We start from the raw sequence: 18,215 nt of genomic DNA, 5'->3' as shown, positions 1-18,215 counted from the left end.
ATCCTCCACCCCCCCAACCCTGAACAGCATTAAGACAATCATTGTACGGTTTAAGTGCTTGTTTTCACTACTTGTCATTGAAATGTTTTAAACTCTTCTCTTCCGCAAACCGCACTTTCATTTACCAATCTGTTTAAAAAGTATCTTAATATTCACTTGGTACTTTCATTTGTGCTAATTTTAATTCTTGTCAAAAATTATTAAACCATCCTAACCTTAAACAAATAAATACAGTAAAGCACTTGAGATTCTAAATATTTGAGACTTGAGATTCTAAATATTTCTTATCAGCAGGGTTTTGGGGGTTTTGTTTTGTTTTTTAAAAAAATGCTTCTGTGTGTATATGTGTCAAGTTTAATTACAAGTTGAATAGAATGCAGTATATTAAATCTTTCATTCATTTGGCCTGGAATTCACCTCAGAAATGTTCTGCTAATCAAATGCTTGGTTTGGGGAGTTTGTGTGTACGTGTGTAGAATAAGGGAAATATAATCAATTTTGGTATTTTAAAGAGCAGTTGTGAAGGAAGTGGTTATAATGTTTACTTCCACTTTTGAGCGTTCATTGCCACTGAACTAATTTTATATGCTTACAGCCTTTTATGTCACCAAGATACGCAGGAGGCCCCCGGCCCCCAATCAGAATGGGAAATCAGGTATTGTATTTCTTCAGTATTTGCAGCTAAAACACGATTGAGGCTTAAGAGGTTTATTCTTTCATTCATGTACTTTTAAACACTGGGGTTGCAATGAGTTACCACACACAGACACACACACACCATTTCTTAAAGGGGTAATTGTAAAGCTCTCAGGTGATCTTTTGCCCACAAGATAATAAATGCATATATGTAGTAAATAGTGGGAGCTTGAGGGCAGAAGGATGTCCTGTCTGTAGCCAGCTTGTCGTTTGTAAGTGGAGTTCATGCAAACCAGATTGTAAGATGTGCACAGAAGATTTACCGACTCTAAAAAAAAATTTTTTTTTAAATCTGCCATCCTATTGAGTGTCATTCTTTCCCGGGCTTTCTTGACCAATGATCACATTAAATTCCTTTTTGAAATTGCTGCAGGAGGCTAGAACATAACAAGAACTCTGTTGGATTAGACCAAAGGCTTATCTAGTTTCAGCATCCTGTTTCCCACAGCAGCCAACTAGAGATGCCTCTTGGGGAAACCCACAAGGAGGACATGAGGGCAGAAACTCTCCCTCCTGCTGCGGTTTCCCAGCAACTAGAATTCAGAGGCATTGTGCCTCCGTTCCTGGAGGTAGCATAAAGCCATCATGACTAGGTAGCCCTTGAAAGCTTTGTCCTCCATATACACTAACCACCTGCACATTTCCAAAACAATAACAACAACAATATTAAGGAATCTTGTATGCAATTTAAATTCCTTTTTATAACTCTGTGCAGGATTTTTAAAAATTATATACCGTATTTTTCGCTCTATAAGACGCACCAGACCACAAGACGCACTTAGTTTTTGGAGGAGAAAAACAAGGAAAAAAATAATCTGAATCCCAGAAGCCAGAACAGCAAGAGAGATCGCTGCACAGCGAAAGCAGCAATCCTTCTTGCTGTTCTGGCTCCTGGGATAGCTGTGCAGCCTGCGTTCGCTCCGTAACACACACACACATTTTCCCTTACTTTTTAGGAGGGAAAAAGTGAGTCTTATAGAGCAAAAAATACGGTATATAATTGTGGTTTACGTGTTGTTGTTTTTTAAAAAATGTACATCCAGTGCCATCACACTCACTTACAGCTTTGTAAGTGGACTTGCCAAAACTGGATCAGAGAGTTACCATGTTCTTGGCTATGTTGGATCTCACCTATCTTCAGTTGCAGAGGTTCTCTGTCCATTTTGTTTGAACTGTGCATAGCTCCTTAAGGGACCCATAAAGCTATGCAGGAGTTTCACGGCACCTTTTATGCATCACATATTTCTAAGTTTTGTATCAATATATCCATTTTGGAATACCAGTTCTCTGTCTAAGTTACAGCCAACAACTTCTATTAAGTAGAGATGTTAAGAGGGATCTGGACTATTTTTTTAAAAAAATATTTTTTAAAGAAAATGTCCAAATCGCAAACTTGCTTATAGCTAGAGAGAGAGAGACGATATCTGTATTTTCTCTCCAGTTTTATCAAAATATGGAAGGCACATTATGAAGTTGAAAGGATTTGTTGCCCAAGAAAAAAGGAATCTTACCATTTCTACAAAACGCGTTGACGTATTTTAAATACAAATGGCATCATCACAATCTGTTCACTTCTGTTAAGTAAGGAAGGAAGGGGAAACGCTATCACCCTTGTTGATGAAATGTCATCTGTGTTGGCAAACAGATAACTTTCTTTAACGCAGTGCATTTCCCAAATGTATACCTTAAAATTGCACTGGCATCAGTAGCATTTCATTCAAGGACCTTCACTGTGAGACTCAGGCTGCATATGGATGACAGCTTTTTAAAAAATGAAGATATATGATAGATTCATGAGGGATATGCACACGTGGGCATCTGCAGGGAGGATAAGGAGAGTATCAACCCCCCAACCCACCCACCTGATAAGCCATCTTCCCTGGATTCCAAGTTTTCATTACAAAAAGAAGTGGAGGGGAAGCAAGTCTTCAGCCCTTGTTGAACCTGAAATATGAGGCAAAATATGCAGGTGCTACTCTGCTCATTTGTTTTTTGTTTTTTTTTAAATAGCCTGTTCCTCTTTCTGTATCTTTAGCCAATGAATGAAGGCTTAGCAATGACTGATGTTTAGGAAAGCAGATCTAGCCAATTTGGGAAGAGAGAAATGGTATATTTAAGAAACTTTCTGGCTCATTTTAAAGCTTTTAGGTTTTTCTCCAATGAGGAAGTCATTGTTGTCGAATGCGGGGGGGGGGGGAGAGAGTCAGGTACCTAGGCGTTTAGTGTAGCTGAGACTGGAGTAAAGGTACCCCAAACCAAAAGGTAGCAGCAAAGAAGTTCATGATCTTTCTAACTTGGGTCTTATTTCGCGCCCCCCCCCCCAAAAAAGTGACACACCCTGAATTTGTAAACCGTGGACCCAGCTATTCAGCTGCAAATGTGTTGTGAAGTACAATACACTAGACACTAGATGGCAACTGTGAGCTATAGCAAATTCAATGTATTTTTCAAAAGGATTAAAAAAAAAAGCAACATTTTCAGAACATTTTAAAAATGCATGCAGATACTACCCTGATCACAACTTACCCCGCCAGTGCAGGTAAACTCCATCACTTTTATAGCTATATATGTTTATTTATAAAAATTTAAATACAACTTTTCACTTCCAAAGTGGTCCCATAGCAGTTTACAGTGAAAATAAATATAAATCTAGTGATAAAACAAAGCAGTTCACACATTAAAACCTGCAGCAGTGCAGGCTATACTGTACTAAAATTCCAGAGCAGATTCAACCAAGCTCTCCAAAAACCTGGGAGGGCAGTTGTTTATGTCAAAGAAGGCCCTGAATGGCATGGCTTCTAAGTGATGGTGCCATTACTGATAAGGCCCTACCCTGTATCCCCACACTGTGAACAAGAAGGAGCCCCCTGAGACAATCCAAGAGCTCAGGCTGGGTGGTGTGGGTAGAAGTGCTCCATAAGATATCTACGTCCCCATCCATTCAGGGGCTTTTTAAGTTAGCTAGTCTCCAGTGTATGCATTTTCAATATGCTTGTGGAATATATAGGTGCTTGTGAAGGATGGTTATATTTAGCAGGTAACTGGAGGGGGGTATTTGCAAAACACCCACGAACTAGATAAACACAGATGAACTTAAGGACCAAAAGAGTTGCCACAGTCAGTTAGCCCACCCAAACACCTGGAGCTATTTTGGGTTAGCCACCCAAACACCTGGAGCTATTTTACTCTGGCTTTATGGCATGAGAAGCATGATTTTTGAAAGCGCCCATGAACTATAGAAAAGGAGGCTTGTTTTCTGAAGAAGGCCAGGAGTGGACAAAATTACAAATTGTGTCAGTAAACCCATTTGGCCAAGGTAACGCGAAGGTGAAAGGCATTTCTAGAAGACTGTCAACAACTGGGAGGAAAGGACTACTTAATCCTTCCTTCTGATTCTCCCCTAGAAATCCCCTTTTTTTCAATGGGCTGGTAGACAAGCGGGTTATAGCATTCAACTATGCACACTTGAGACTCTAGGAACTGATGATAGATGAACTGGGATAAATGAGAGATATCACTTACCCATTCAGGGAATGAAGCCGAGGCCATTCTCCACCTACATGTGTATTGTGAAAATGATGTCCCATATGTTACATTTTTCTCATACAAATAAATGGTACTTTTAAAAATGCTGCTTTTTTTCATCCCACTCCCTCTGCCATACCTACCTTTCACTGTTGGCTTAGGGGAAAGTTGGCCAAGAATAACTGGAATGGGGGGAAAGTTTTCCTGTTTGCTTTTGAAGGAGGATTTCTAGGGAAGATCAAGCCTATCCTCGAATCAACCAGGTTTCCTCTGCAGACATCCACACAATGGCAATATGAGACAAACACAGGGCTTACAGCATAAGGGGGCTGTTCTGCCCTCACCCTCGTCGGTAAATTGACCCATTTCCTTGAAGTCTAATGCTTTTGGGTATAGATATAAAAGCAGCTGAGCCAAAAGGGCCTTCAGCCTATGACTGGTTTTTCTAATTGCAGCAGCAAATGTAGCAAAGCAATATTGATAATTGTACTGTGTATCTCCCAAGTATTTGATTTCCTCAAATCTGTTTCCTTTCCCCCATAGCCTCCAGGGGGTGTTCCTGGTACACAGCCCTTGCTGCCCAACTCAATGGACCCCACACGACAACAAGGTAAATGTGATTCGGCTTGTCTGCAAGTGTTCTTTCCCCTTGGCCTATCCTTTCACCAAGTGCATTACTCTCCAGTAATAAAGTAACATCTTCCTGTCTCTCTTCCCTCGCTAGGGCATCCCAACATGGGAGGGCCGATGCAAAGGATGAATCCTCCACGAGGAATGGGGCCCATGGGTCCAGGTCCACAGGTAAAACCTGGGCAGAGCATTTCCTACCCTGTCCAGTGCCAAACAATAGCTTTGCTACTTTATGAAGTTAGCGAGCAAAACATCATAAAAGCAGCCTCTGGGAGCTTGAAGAGCTAGGAGCACTTCCATTCCTCCCAAACCTTTTCTTCCTCACCATTAGCGATAATGCATTTTACATTAGTGTGTTTACATGTGTCTAGATGGGGGGTGGGGTGGGGGGAATCCCACCTTCCAACATCTAGTTATGGCTTCAGAAGTGAACATCCTCATATCACGTACTTCATGTGCTCACCTGCTCCCACCTTCCATCTTTGCTCTTTTCATCCAAATGGGCAAACTCCGGTTTAATTGGACTCTGGTCAGGAAAGAATCTTACAACTTGAGATGCTAACCCTTATGTGGGGTTGGGGTTTTGTGGGTACAATGCTGAATTTATTTCACTTAATTGTTTTTTTGAATAATAAAATTTGCTGCAGTCTATTCTGCGCTTTATAGCACCGGCAGACACCCTATCGGTTATGCAGGTTGACCCAAAAGGTGCTTGCTTTTTCTTTTCTTTTCTTTTTTGCTGCACAGCAAAGTGTACTTGATGTCCATACTTCGCATTTACTACATACTGCAGGAGGAATGATGGAGGGAAGAGGAGGGCTGACAAGTTACTTCTCAGATGCATGCCATGGGCCAATCATGGCCCGTATCTGCTTTTATACAGTTCTGGTTCAGTCTTGGATCCCAGCATTGCTACCTCCAGTGGTAGCATCTCCTCAGCAGAACTCCACTCGGGGAAAGCTCCCGCCAGTGGACGTTGTGGGAGGTGGCATTCGCCTACTCACCCCTTCCTTCTGCAGCCCCTTGCATCTCCCTAAAATTGACTCTGGAGGGTTGAAGGCTCTCTGGAACAGGGGGAAAGGGTTGTGGGGAGGGAGAGAACACAGCAAAAAGCTCCTTCCCCACTTCCTCTTCTGGATCAAGCACCTTGTGAGGACGGAAGGAACAATTTGGGAAGGCTACTTTTGAATCCAAACCTCAATGTTTGACCCTTAAGGATCTGGACAACTTCATAGGCTGCCTAGATACCTAATTCTGTTGTAATACGTCTGTTTTGTGGGTTCTGTTGGGACTCTCTGAGCCAACGGATCAGTGTAAGAAACTTCCAAGGGGACAGATGGAGTCAGATGGTAAAGAGAGAGAGATCCAAGGTCCTCTCTCCAGTCTCTCGGCTGGTCCACTTTTTGTGCCTTGGTTGGATCAGGTTATTGAGGTGCATGATGTATATTTATTTGTTATAAATAAGTGTTGACAGATGGTACTGAGGAATGTGCATCTCTTCTTTCACAGGCTTGCCGCTTCCCTGTGGACCTTCCTTTGCAATCCTGCTCTCTCCTTGCTCTCTTAGCATGCTTCTTCCTGAAACCTGACAAGCTCAGATACCTCTCTTTGCTTTCTCATATTAAACTTTAGGGACATTCAGGCCAGATTTTCCTTGACTTGGAGTAGTTACAGATGATCATTTAACTCGTGGTCTCTTAAAGCATTGTTCATGTAACCATATGGTCATTAGTAATACTCAGCTGCACAATGAGGCTTTTCTGTAGTGTCCAATCCAATAGATTGAGGCACCTGTATCACATGGTTTGATACTAGAGATGACCAGCTTGCCACATGTGCACTTCAGAAAACAGTTGCAGGGGAACCATAACCAGTAGCCACATTTTAGTGAGGTCCCTTGCACTTTCTGAAACTTCTTTTGGGATTAGCTATCTGTGCAGTGGCTCAGTTCAGACAGCCTTCCAAGCCATGATTATGGTTCAGTGTTTGAAGGATCAGCATAGAAAACCGACTACAGATTCGATACCAGCACACCATGAGTCCCTCACTAAAACTGATACTAAGAAAATGTCAGCATACCAAGGGATGTATTAACAGGGCCTAGTACACGTCAGAAAAGCGGCTTGCTTCCTTCCCTTCCATCTCCCCTGTCATTTTTACTAATACTATCAGGTTTGTCAATTTCAGCAACTGTGAAATCGTAATCATTTAAAGTGTTGAACCTCCACTTTAAAAGGGGAGGACATGCATAAAATGTTTCCTTGGGTTTCCTTGCAAATCGCTTTCATCCAGTAATACCCTGTGAAGTTCTTTGGATCTGCAGCTGCAGCAAAAGTGTTGACCCTTACAAACACCATTCCTAGGTAGCCACCTGTGATAAGTCAGCCCAGCACTTAAGGTTCTGCTGCTATTACCAGATTAACCTCAGGGTCAGCAAGTGTAAGGAGAAGGCTTTAAGTCAGACCATCTGTTTTCAGGCTAGGACTGGCAATAGCTGAGCAGGAGGCATAGGCAAGTGCAGAAGGAGGGCTTAGACTTGGAGAAAGTGGGCAGAATAATAGTTGCCTGCTATTAGGAACAACTTTACTCGAAGGGTCTTGATAACTCTGTGACAGCATCGTTGCAAAGAAAACAATTGGAATAGGTGCAGTATGAGCCCACGTTTCAATCTTCTGCATCTAATTTACACAAATTAATCCTGTTTATCATAACACATCAGCCTTCATCTACCCAGGAACTTCAAGTTGTTGTCCATTCGCCCCAGCCAGCATGACCAATGATCAGGAATGGGTGAAGTTGTAGCCTGGAAACCCCCAGGTTTCGAAAGGCTGTGCAGCATAGCATCTGAAGGAGAGTGCAAAAGAGGAAGATAAATACCGTATTTTTCGCTCTATAAGACACACTTTTTCCCTCCTAAAAAGTAAGGGTGTGTGTGTGTGCGTCTTATGGAGCGAATGCAGGCTGCGCAACTATCCCTGAAGCCTTATCTAAAAACTAGACGCATCTTATGGTCGGATGCGTCTTGTAGAGCGAAAAATACGGTAACTGAACTTCTTGATTCTGATGCAAAGTATGAACTTGTTCATTAGAATGCCAGTTGAAGCCACACACCTCCAGGAAAGCAAGAGAAAAAAGAAAGTTGCTTGCCTCATAATCATTCCGGCAAGCTTAGATTCCAATAGCTTTGTTATCTATTTTAATGGTCTGGCACTGTTAGTGATGGGTACAAAGCTCTTAATAGTCCCTGATGTGTTATTATAACAGCTTGCATCTGTTATAGTTGTGTCAGCCAACAAAGACTGCTTCAAAACTTTTGGATGTGCTGTACAACTTGGACAAGCCATGTGCTTGCCATCCCCACCAAGTGGCGTACTTAAGAGTGATTTCATTCCATTGGCGTTGTAGTTACGTAGGCATCTGCCGTGGTTGAATTTGCAGCTGCTGTTAAGTGTAGGTGCATGGAGTCTTTCTAAAGCCATGCATGAAATGTGTGTAGATGAGCATTCCCTGTGTCTAGCTCTTGTTTACCTTGCTATGGGTGCGGAGTTGTTGGGGGGGGGGGAGAGTCATTTTTTGTCCCTTTGGTGCTTGCTTCTCATTCCAAAATAGCATTGGTCCCTGTTCCTAGCCAATAAGAGTTTAAACATGTTATTAATAAAAGTGTGAGGAAGGAGCTGTCCCACTTGTCCTGTGTAGTTCCCTGAAGTTAGCGATGCAGGTGAAGCTCTTTGATTTGCTTTTTTCAAAAAATGGAGATTGTGACTACCCAGGTTGCCTAGCATTCAGCCAAGCAGGCTGTTTGCTTGCCAGGAGTATGGACTGTACTGATCGGCTAATGATCAGCAGATCTGTTGCCAGCTGTGGCTGCCCTCTGTCAGGAGAAATGGAAGGCCAAAGTGTTCCGTTCAAGAGTTGAGGGTTCCTGAGAAACCCTTGCAACAAAATCACAGCAGAGCTCTGCCTGGTGTGCAGCGAGCAGCTCTTATGAGAGGGTAAAAGCATCGCTTATAAACAGTATGTAAGCCAGTTGCAATTTTGCTTTAAACTCTTTTCAAAGAGGAACCTGCTTTGAACCACCTCTTTGCTTTGTGCAGTCTACATCAGGCCCTGCAGGGCAGCCATGTTTGGAGGGGAGCCAATCAGCCAGCCAAGTGTCAGCTGTCTTTCAGGAACCAAGAAAATCAGAATCCATAGCCGCCGACTTTAGATCTAGATTTATGACTTCAGAGAGGTGGGGAGGAAGCGGCTTCTTCAGGTGTTTCAGCAAGTGCTCACATGTAGACTTCCACAATAAGCTGCCTTTTCATCCCCAGCCCTTAATCGTTAGCTTTCCGTGGGCTTCGCAGCTGTGACAGATTGGCGCCCTTTCTGTCAGATTTCATCTTTTAGATCTCCTTTGCGAAACAAGTGGGACCCAGTACAGTTCTGTAGTATCTCTCTGGTGCACAGAAGTGAATTTGTGCTCTAACTTTGGTCTGTGTTGGGGGAACCGAAAGTGTTTGCCAGCTGTGTTTAATGGGAGAGAAATGACATTTTCTAGCCTAAGAATTGTCTTCTCTTTCTTGTGCATGAACACCAGTAAAGATTTGCGCAGTTTTGTGACTGGCCAGCTTTGCTGTTTTGTAACCGAATGCTCTTTACTTAGAAGCTGTTGCAAACCTTTGTGCTGTCACTATTCCCCTTTCTGAACACCCCATCACGTGCTCATTGCCTTGTCTTCCTTAAAGCAGAATCTTTCTCTCTTCTGCCCACCCCACCCCACATTTTCTCCAGCTTCTTTCCATGCAATTCTCCCACCACAACACTAAGCAAGGAATCTTAATTCTTTCATGTCTACCTCCCCCGTTTGGCTTCCTGTGACAAGCCTCTCTTTTTCGGTTTTGTTTGTTTGTGTTTATTACCTTTCAAGATAACCATCTTACATACCCTTTAGGTGCAGCTACAGCTTCCTTGATGACCTGCATTGACCAGTGCTAGAAGCCTTAGCCCACTGGGCATTCCTGGTACACTCCTACCATGAAATGGGAATTCGGGTGGCTTCTAAGATTTTCTTCCCCACTCCCCCTTTAAAAAAAATCATTTGCCTGGTCAAAGAGCAAATTGAGAGATGCCGCCGTCCAGTTTTACTTTTTCAAAGTAGCTAATTTTGCCTATATGTTCATTATCATCATCTTTTTTTTTTAATTAAAGTTCATTTTCACAAACTAACCCTCTCGTTTTTGTTTGTTTTTTTCCTTTCTCTTTTCTTCTCCGGTTTCCCTTCTCGTTATGGTAGACTGATCCTTGGTTATCATTGCAGAACTATGGCGGCGGAATGAGACCTCCACCCAACTCTCTAGGGCCCGGCATGCCTGGGATTAACATGTAAGGCACCTGCCATGCTGCTGGCTTTCCGTTGACGTTCTTACAATTCTAGATGTGGAAATCATTTTTGGTTTCACATTGTCACTCTGTACATGCTGAAGGCTTGTTTTCTCTCAAACTCCAGGGGTCCAGGAGCTGGTAGACCATGGCCCAATCCCAACAGCGCTAATTCAGTAAGTGTCCATTTATTAGAATGCCTTTGTTCTTGTAAACTTGGCCCTCATAATTTAGTTTTCCTGTAGTACTTGAATTCCTCTCATTTGCCGTCTTCTGGCATTCTACTGTAGGGGTGAGATGGGACAACCAAGCTAACTAGGCCCACACTGCAGCCACCATTCCAGTCTCCTTTCATGAGTTGGAGGGAGTCTCCTGTACATGGGTCCCACTTTCCAACCATAATGTGTTGCTGAGAAATAGCTTGTTAGGCGAGCATTCGCATAACGAGCCAATCATTTCCTTTGTTTTCTATTGGGAAATCCCACTGCATTCCCTAATAAAACAAGGCAACAGAAACACCACATTTTCCTACTGTATATCTACACCTGCATGGTCTCTCCACCCCATCACCCTCCCCCAGTTCTTCCTCCATCTCTGATAAGTGCTACCGGCCTGCCCCTTTTCTGCCCATTTTTGAACCAGTTCCACTCCACTTGTCTGAATCTAACCAGTGAGTTAGTTGGTCAACAATGTCACTGCATGAGCCCGTGAGGACAGCCAAGGGAAAGCCTGTGGGGCTTTGCTGAGGAGCTTCCTTCACTGGTGCAGCCGCCACCTCTTTCTCCTCCTTTTTTCGCCCTCCTCTGGCACTGAGGCCTAGGCAAAGAGTGAAGCCTATGATGAGGCTGAAGCCGGCATCAGCACCAACTCCTCTTCTTCCTCCACCAGCTACTGCAGTGACAAAATTCAGCCTGGAGGAAGCCAAGGTCCTCCTCTTTTTCTTCATCCTTGGTGTCTCCCTCATTGTCCCAGCCGCCAACCTGGCTGGCACTCTGTGGGCTTGGCTCTGACATGTTCTTTGCCGCTCAGGGACAGCGACTTTGCCCCCATTTCAACGACTGAGGAAGAGGCTTTGCTTGTGGGCTTGGATACACAGTAGGAAAATGTCAGGCTCACAATTGAAAATAAAGCTCACGATTAAGCAACACCATTCTCACAAGTCCAGCTGTTCAGATATCTGAATCAGTCGTTTGTATAGCAAAGTTTGGGCACAACTAAGCGAATGTTTGCATAACAAGCGTTCAGTTAGCGGGACCTGTGTGTGCCGGTAGAGACTCTCCTGCGTGTTTTCCAACCCCAGAATATCAGGCTTCTAAAATGGTTGGGGAACTGCCGCAAGTACAGGAATCTCCCTGCTTCAGATGTTTGCCATCCAATGGCGGCCAGGGGACAGAGCGAGTGTGCTCATTCCCACTGCCCTCCCTTGTGTGCAATCTTTTAAGAGGGTTCCTGAATCTCTGTTGAAATGTGTCGATTCCCCTTCCCAGCATAGCTGTCAACGTTTCCCTTTTTTTAAGGGAAATTCCTTTATTCCAAATAGGACTCCTCGCAAGAAAAAGGATAAGTTGACCGCTATGCCTTCTCAGTGGGATGGTGGGATGTGCTCCAGTGTCCCTCTGCTCCTATCTTGGGTTCTCTGAACATTTAAAAAAAACCAATAAGACTGAAATTATGTTATCTGGGTTGTATGTATTGCGTCCGTTTCCTGGACACAGGTAACAGTTGTTGAGACCTCCAGGTATAGGGCGGTATATAAATTCAATAATAATAATAAATTTATTTGTATGGACTCTTGGCCTACAGTCATCACCTGTAGGATTTATTTCCCTGTACAGTTGGTATATTTCATCAAGTAATGCCTCTGCTCTGATCTTCTTGCAGATTCCATACTCTTCTTCATCGCCTGGTACATACGTGGTAGGTTTATATTTCTTTATGGGTCATGACGTGTCGGTCCACCATACGATTCAATATTTTGGTGTTCGTGTGCATACCAATAGGAATCCTGGCTTAGGATACAAGTGCCTGCAGGGACTTGGTTCTGTGTCTTGTGTATTCGCTTCTGCGTTGAGGCCAAGAATTCTAAAAAGTCTGAGCTACATGGTTTCTGAGGAAGCCCCTTTCTGTTCCTCAGAACAGCCCCACCCCCCAGTCTTGAACATGCCTCAAAAGTAGGGAAAGAAATCCCTTAGCGACCCCAGCTGTGCGATTGATGCAGTGGTGGCGTAACTGTGTTTAAGGAGTCTCGAGAACGCATTTCTGAAGTTTCACACGGTGATTACAATTCGCGTGTCGGTGGAGAACTTTGAATGCACACTCCTAGTTGTTCTGGAATGAGATCATCCCATTGGCACATCCAAGAAGTACTTTGCAGCGTTCTAAGTTTCCCGTTTCTGTTTGCACCTTCTGCAGATGTGAAGGTTATAGAAAGAATGCCCCCTGTTAACTACCCTGGCAGATAGACTTGGTATGTGGTCCTTGCACAGATGTGCCCCCCCCCCACTCCTCAGTAAAACCTTCATTTTTCCCCGAGGCTTAAACAAAGAAATTGCACTTTGGCTACAAGAGTGCATCAAAGGTTTTAGCAGGAGATTAATGCTTGGCTGAATACCAAGGTGAGACATTGTTGCTGACAGCAGCAGGATCTGGCTGACCTATTGCAGGCTGTGTTATCACAGTGGTTCCTGATGTGTATTTAATCTTGTCAACAGGGGCCCCCTGGTGGCGGAGGTCCTCCTGGAACACCTATCATGCCTAGCCCCGCAGGTAAGGGTGAAAGAAAGCAGCACTAATTCCCCCCCATTTTTTATTTTTTTTAAAAGAGAATTGAGAGCCCGGTAATGGTTGGGTTAGCTTAGCAGGTTTCCTTTGCTGCTGGATTTTATTTAAGGTCGCAACAGCAGCAATCTGCATGCCACCGATGCACGGTTTGGCTATGGATTGGGCGCAGCTGCTGTAAAGCATCCCGACTCTTTTCAAAGGGAGAGGTTTTGTCTTCCGTTCCTCTTTCCCTGCCCTCGCTGCCAGCCATGTGCTGATGGCTTTTATTATGCCAGGGCTTAAAACATGAGGGAGCCCCGCAAGAGGGGTATGAGAAATGGGGTTAGTGGGAGATTTGGCTGCACCAAAAGCCTTTCCCGAGGGGTGGGAGGCAGCATGCACCGTACTTCGGCCTTGAGCTCCCAGTAAGCCATGTGAAAAGGGGTCGCTGCGTCCCTTGATGAATTATCCACGTGAAATTTGACACGTTGGGAGAGGTGTCGGTAATTTTTTAAAAACCTATTTTTATGTTGGTAAATAAGGAAAAATCATTTGTGGGAGGGGTGGATTTGTAGAAGTTAACTAGGAACATTCTCCAGATATCCAAACAAGTTTAAAGAGGGTTATTGTTGTTGTTTTTAAGCCAGTCCCACCCACCTTTAAAAAAAAACCCAACTTCTTTAGGGCTGTTCTGTTCTTGGGTTGCCCAATATTAGCACCAGGAAGGCCTACACAAATCTCTTTTTGTTGTCAGGGTCAATGTTGTTGTGTTGCCATATTTGTACTGGGAGTGAATTCCACTTTGTAAAACGGTGCTCACTCCCCAGGAGGCTGAGTAAAATTCCCATCCCCCCTTCGTGTATTTCCCTCGTAGTAAAGTGGGAGGGGAGAAAGAGTGAGTGTGTGTCAGTGTTGGGGCTGGTGAATATTGCTGATAGGCCTGCAAGGGTGATTTACTATACATTGCATTTGTCGGTGGCAAGAATAAAAGCGGGGGGAGTGGTGGCTCTGGGGAGGTAAGCCATGCCGCATGTAACTCTCGTGTACCACAGCTGCAGGGGTGGAGCTTCAGTGTAGTATTACCACTGCCTTCCTGCTCTTGCATTTATATGAGAACTCTGACCTACATTTCAGACTAGGTCATAATAAAACAATCCATATGTTAATGTAGGCACCACTCCTCCCTCTCTCTCTCTCTCTCTCTCTCTCCTGTCACCATGGCCTGCTTGTAATTTGTGTATTTTTGTTTGTATTCTGCCCCTCAATTAAACATTTGTCTCGTAGTGCTTTCATTATTAAGAAAAATATTGGGTTTTCTGTTTTTTTTTTTTTTAAAAAAATTGTGACTAAATGTCATCCATGTATTTTGTTATTTTTTTAAAGATGAAATATGATGTTGTAGTAACATAATTGCATCAGCTAATTTTGAGGTGTTATGCGACACATGGCAGCAAATTATCTTTCTACACCTCTCCTGGCAAGAAGCCCCAATATTCTTGGTTAGTAGCAGAATTCTTTTCACAGTTGAATTTCTGTGATTAAAAACTTTGTGAATCTTCATTAAATACAAATTAGCCAGAAAATGGTGGTACTTAGAGAGAATTTTAGGTGATAAAATACAAAAGAATGAGTTCAAGTGGCATGAGTTTGTTTTAATTAAGAAATGAATTAATCACCCTGACTTAGTGGGTTTCACTGTTCTACAGATTCGACAAATTCAAGTGACAACATCTACACAATGATTAATCCCGTACCGCCTGGAGGCAGTCGGTCGAATGTAAGTCTGCTTTCTAATAATTTACATATCAGATACCATAACAAATCATAATTAACTTCATCAGTTGAGGGTAAAGCAGTTTAATTGATTTCAGCCATTTGTTACAAAACAGAAATAAAACAAACCATCAAAAAGTGATTAACTCTTCAGCGACTTTGTTAATTTTTTACGCTTATTAAAACAGCGGCGTTCACACAGCTCTGGTCAAGATTGTCACGCACATTGCTGGTTAGCGGGGTTGCATTTAAAGGAGACACAGCTGACGCCGGGGCCTTTCTTCACCTTTTACTCAAGCTGATCTCAAAGAGATTCTGTTAAGATTACCTGCCAGATTTTTGTCTTCAGGACAATGCCAGCCCAATATTTCAGATAGGAAGCTCTTATTGGGGAAGGGCAGCTCTTTCCTGAATACTACGATGTTCAGACCTAGTTTTTCATTCTGAACTAGTCTAAACTCCAGTAGCTGGATGATTGCTTAAAGTGTGTCCTGTCCGTTTCTCAGAAAACGTTGTCCAAAGAGGATGGAATACAGAATAGAGAGGAGGCAGAGGAGGAGCAAACACTTAAATCTCAGGGTTTTAATTCATGGGATGTTAGGAGAAGCAAACTGATGATTGCAAGAATAAAAAACAACTGGGGTCTAAATACAGGTGTTGTGGCTTAATCCATTAAAGCTAAAGAAATCTGGTCCTAGCCAGTATTTGGATAGAAAACTGTCAAGGAATCCAGTGTGTGCTTCCCTGTGTAACTTGGATGAAAGGCAGGGGTACAATTAGATGACATGGAGCCTAAAGAAATCTTGACTGGCGACTGAAACATTTTGGCAGATGAGATTTCAGAGACCTGGATTAGTCATGTTATTAGAACCTCCACCTCTTGCACTACTTCTGTCATTTAAGGGCAGGATCAGCAAATGGGCCCCACCAGCAGAAGCCCATGTATGGACTTCCGCTAGCTTTCCTCCCTCTCCTCCTCCTGTGCCCACAAAACTGGCTCTGTGGGGATCAGGAAAACACCCAGAAGCACCTGCAGGGGGAAGAGAAGGCAGAGCATTCATTATATCACACAAGCTAACGGAACAAATTGCTTAATGCTATGTTGAATTCCTCCTTCAGTTTGCACATGGCAAGTTGGATATGGCTTTTATATGGACCCTTCATATAGTAGTAGTTTGTGGTCGAAGGGTTCCAGACTGCCCACACATGGTGCTGAAGTAGAGGGGGGCAGCAAAATTTCTGCACAGCTGAAAAGCACAGTAGTTGTGGTATGGCCGGCCATAGACCATCCAACAGTATCAGATGCCCAGACAACCATGTGTTAAGCTGGACAGCAGCTGCTCAATTTGGCTATCCACTTTAATCCAAAAGAGAAGAGCAGAGTTCCCCGCAAGTTCCTTGTCAGGATTGAGGCTGCCCACAGGAGTGGTACAAGATGCAATAGATCAATGGCTTCTTTGAAGAGAGAGGGTGTGTATCAAACCTCCTCAATTTGGAAGACACATACCCAGTGGGCGATGGTGGGTTTTCAGTGCAAACTGTTGTTTCCTAAAGAACTTTTCATTATTTTGTGTTTTAAGCAGAATTCAGAAAACTGGGTTTGCAGAGCATTGCTGCCATTGGTGTTCTGCCAATAGACATACAAGCTAATATTATTGTATGTTGGATATTTTATAACATGAGTGATGTGTCGTAACTGACAGCTCTTTCTTTCTTTCTTTCTTTCTTTCTTTCTTTCTTTCTTTCTTTCTTTCTTTCTCAGTTCCCCATGGGACCTGGCTCAGATGGCCCAATGGGGGGCATGGGTGGGATGGAGCCGCATCACATGAATGGCTCATTAGGTAAGACTTCAGCAATATTCAGCGTTTTTGGACTATCTTCTCACGGAACATCCCAGAACCAGCAGTGATAAAATGAGTTCTAGTTGTGCACTTTGTCATTTTAACTGTATAGGATGTGCAATCACAAACACGTTTTAACATTCTTCATGTACTTGTTCCTGGCTGAAAACATTGCTTTATGTTAATGTGGGAATGCAGAATTTTTGACTGGGGGATCAACACCAGGCAGTGGAATAGTTATTTAAGATATGTTATAATCTGTTTGGGTCCAGAATTAGAGTGCCCTTGGTACAGAACCCTGGGAGGACATGCAGCGAACCACAAATTGCTTTGATTGTTGCTTTTTGCAGTGACCCTGGTGTAGGGTTACTTTGGGTGTATGGTTGAAATTAAAAGAGCAGTCACCCAGCACTGCACTCAAGGGGGGAAATGTTTGAATCAGGGATTAGTACAGGTATCGGTTCTTGCAAGGACCCCTTGCAAAGGTGGTGGGGTGACCCTAGTCCTAGCTAGACTCGACACCCGGGGCCTTTGTCCTGATACTCTGCAAAATTCTGTAGCAGATGCTTCCTGACCTCAGAGCTCCTAGGGCTCTGCCTGTTGGCTGATGTGTGCTTTCGGCATTTGTTTTTGTGGTGCGGATCCTGTTTGTTTCCAGAGCTTTGGGGACTTGCTCAGTGCTGGTAATCTGCAAAGCCCAGTCTTGTGAGGGCTTGGCCATTCCTAACACACTCAGTGTAGGAAAGTAGCCAGGGAGCAGGGACTGCTGGTCACAGGCTTTGCCAGGCTTCTGTTGATGGATAAAGGCGAAGCGGCAGCATCAACCTAACCGTGGCACGAGTGTTTTAATTAAAGCAGCAGAAAGACCCATTAACCTCCTATGTTTGCCTTATACATCTTGCTGAAGTAGAGGTGCTATACTCCATCTTGATCAGTGTCACGAAGCTCGCGGGAGGGAGCCGAGGCCGTAGCAACTCGATTAGGCCATTACTCTAGTGCCGTGCAGGAAGGTGAGCCGGGGCTCTGCTCCCGGGAGTTCTGCATGCAAAGGAATGGCAGCTGAGGCAACCCCAGCATGTCCCTTTCTGGAGGCAAATGTTAAGAGGTTTGCATTAGCCCAGCTGTGACCTGCAGCTCACTAATGTACTGCCAGCTGCTTCCGGGAAGGCCAAGGCGGAGCTTTTTGCAGCCGCGTCTTATTTCTGGATGATGGTTCAGGAACCGGACACTTTGGTGCAGAATGGGGGTGGGAGAGTGGGGAGAGCTGATTGGGGGGGGGGGACAACGACAAGGAAATCAGCTATCCCCCACTAACAGCCTACCTTTCTTTCCTTTCTTTTGTTCTTCTTTCGCAAGGGTCAGGAGACATAGATGGACTTCCAAAAGTAAGTCTGCATTCTTAGACTGGGCCATGTTCTTTTCTTGCTTTCATGGACAAAATAACAACTATGTTGGGGGGTTAATATGGGACCCTGGGGGCAGGGGCAGGGAGGGAGTACTGAAGATCTACCCTTCTTTTCTGCCCTCTGCTCACCAGCGCAAGGACATTTTCTCCCTCTCCTGCCCCCCTTTTGCTCTTAGCCCTGTGAGGGAGTCATCAAACACAAGTCATTTTCTCATATATATTTA

The 18,215-nt window shown here is 43.9% G+C and overlaps 2 protein-coding genes across 6 annotated transcripts in view; both read left to right on the top strand.

Annotated features, from left to right (window-relative positions):
- The window catches only part of CYB5RL (cytochrome b5 reductase like), a 93,494-nt gene that overhangs the window by 40,017 nt on the left and 35,262 nt on the right, over positions 1–18,215 (top strand). The gene's annotated exons all lie outside the window — the stretch shown is intronic.
- Positions 1–18,215, top strand: part of SSBP3 (single stranded DNA binding protein 3) — a 171,820-nt gene that overhangs the window by 149,738 nt on the left and 3,867 nt on the right. For 2 of the 5 annotated variants that reach the window (XM_079980761.1, XM_079980758.1), the window contains 10 exons: positions 596–655; positions 4,765–4,831; positions 4,946–5,022; positions 10,127–10,215; positions 10,340–10,388; positions 12,094–12,129; positions 12,924–12,978; positions 14,679–14,749; positions 16,508–16,586; positions 17,943–17,971. In XM_079980761.1, the coding sequence (XP_079836887.1) occupies positions 596–655; positions 4,765–4,831; positions 4,946–5,022; positions 10,127–10,215; positions 10,340–10,388; positions 12,094–12,129; positions 12,924–12,978; positions 14,679–14,749; positions 16,508–16,586; positions 17,943–17,971 (612 nt within the window). The remainder of the gene's footprint in view (positions 1–595; positions 656–4,764; positions 4,832–4,945; positions 5,023–10,126; positions 10,216–10,339; positions 10,389–12,093; positions 12,130–12,923; positions 12,979–14,678; positions 14,750–16,507; positions 16,587–17,942; positions 17,972–18,215) is intronic. The other 3 variants (XM_079980762.1, XM_079980760.1, XM_079980759.1) reach the window with 2 other exon arrangements.

This window comes from Podarcis cretensis (genome assembly GCF_951804945.1).
Source record: "Podarcis cretensis genome assembly, chromosome: 6".
Lineage (NCBI taxonomy): Eukaryota > Metazoa > Chordata > Lepidosauria > Squamata > Lacertidae > Podarcis > Podarcis cretensis.
This window is presented reverse-complemented; position numbering and strand designations above follow the sequence as displayed.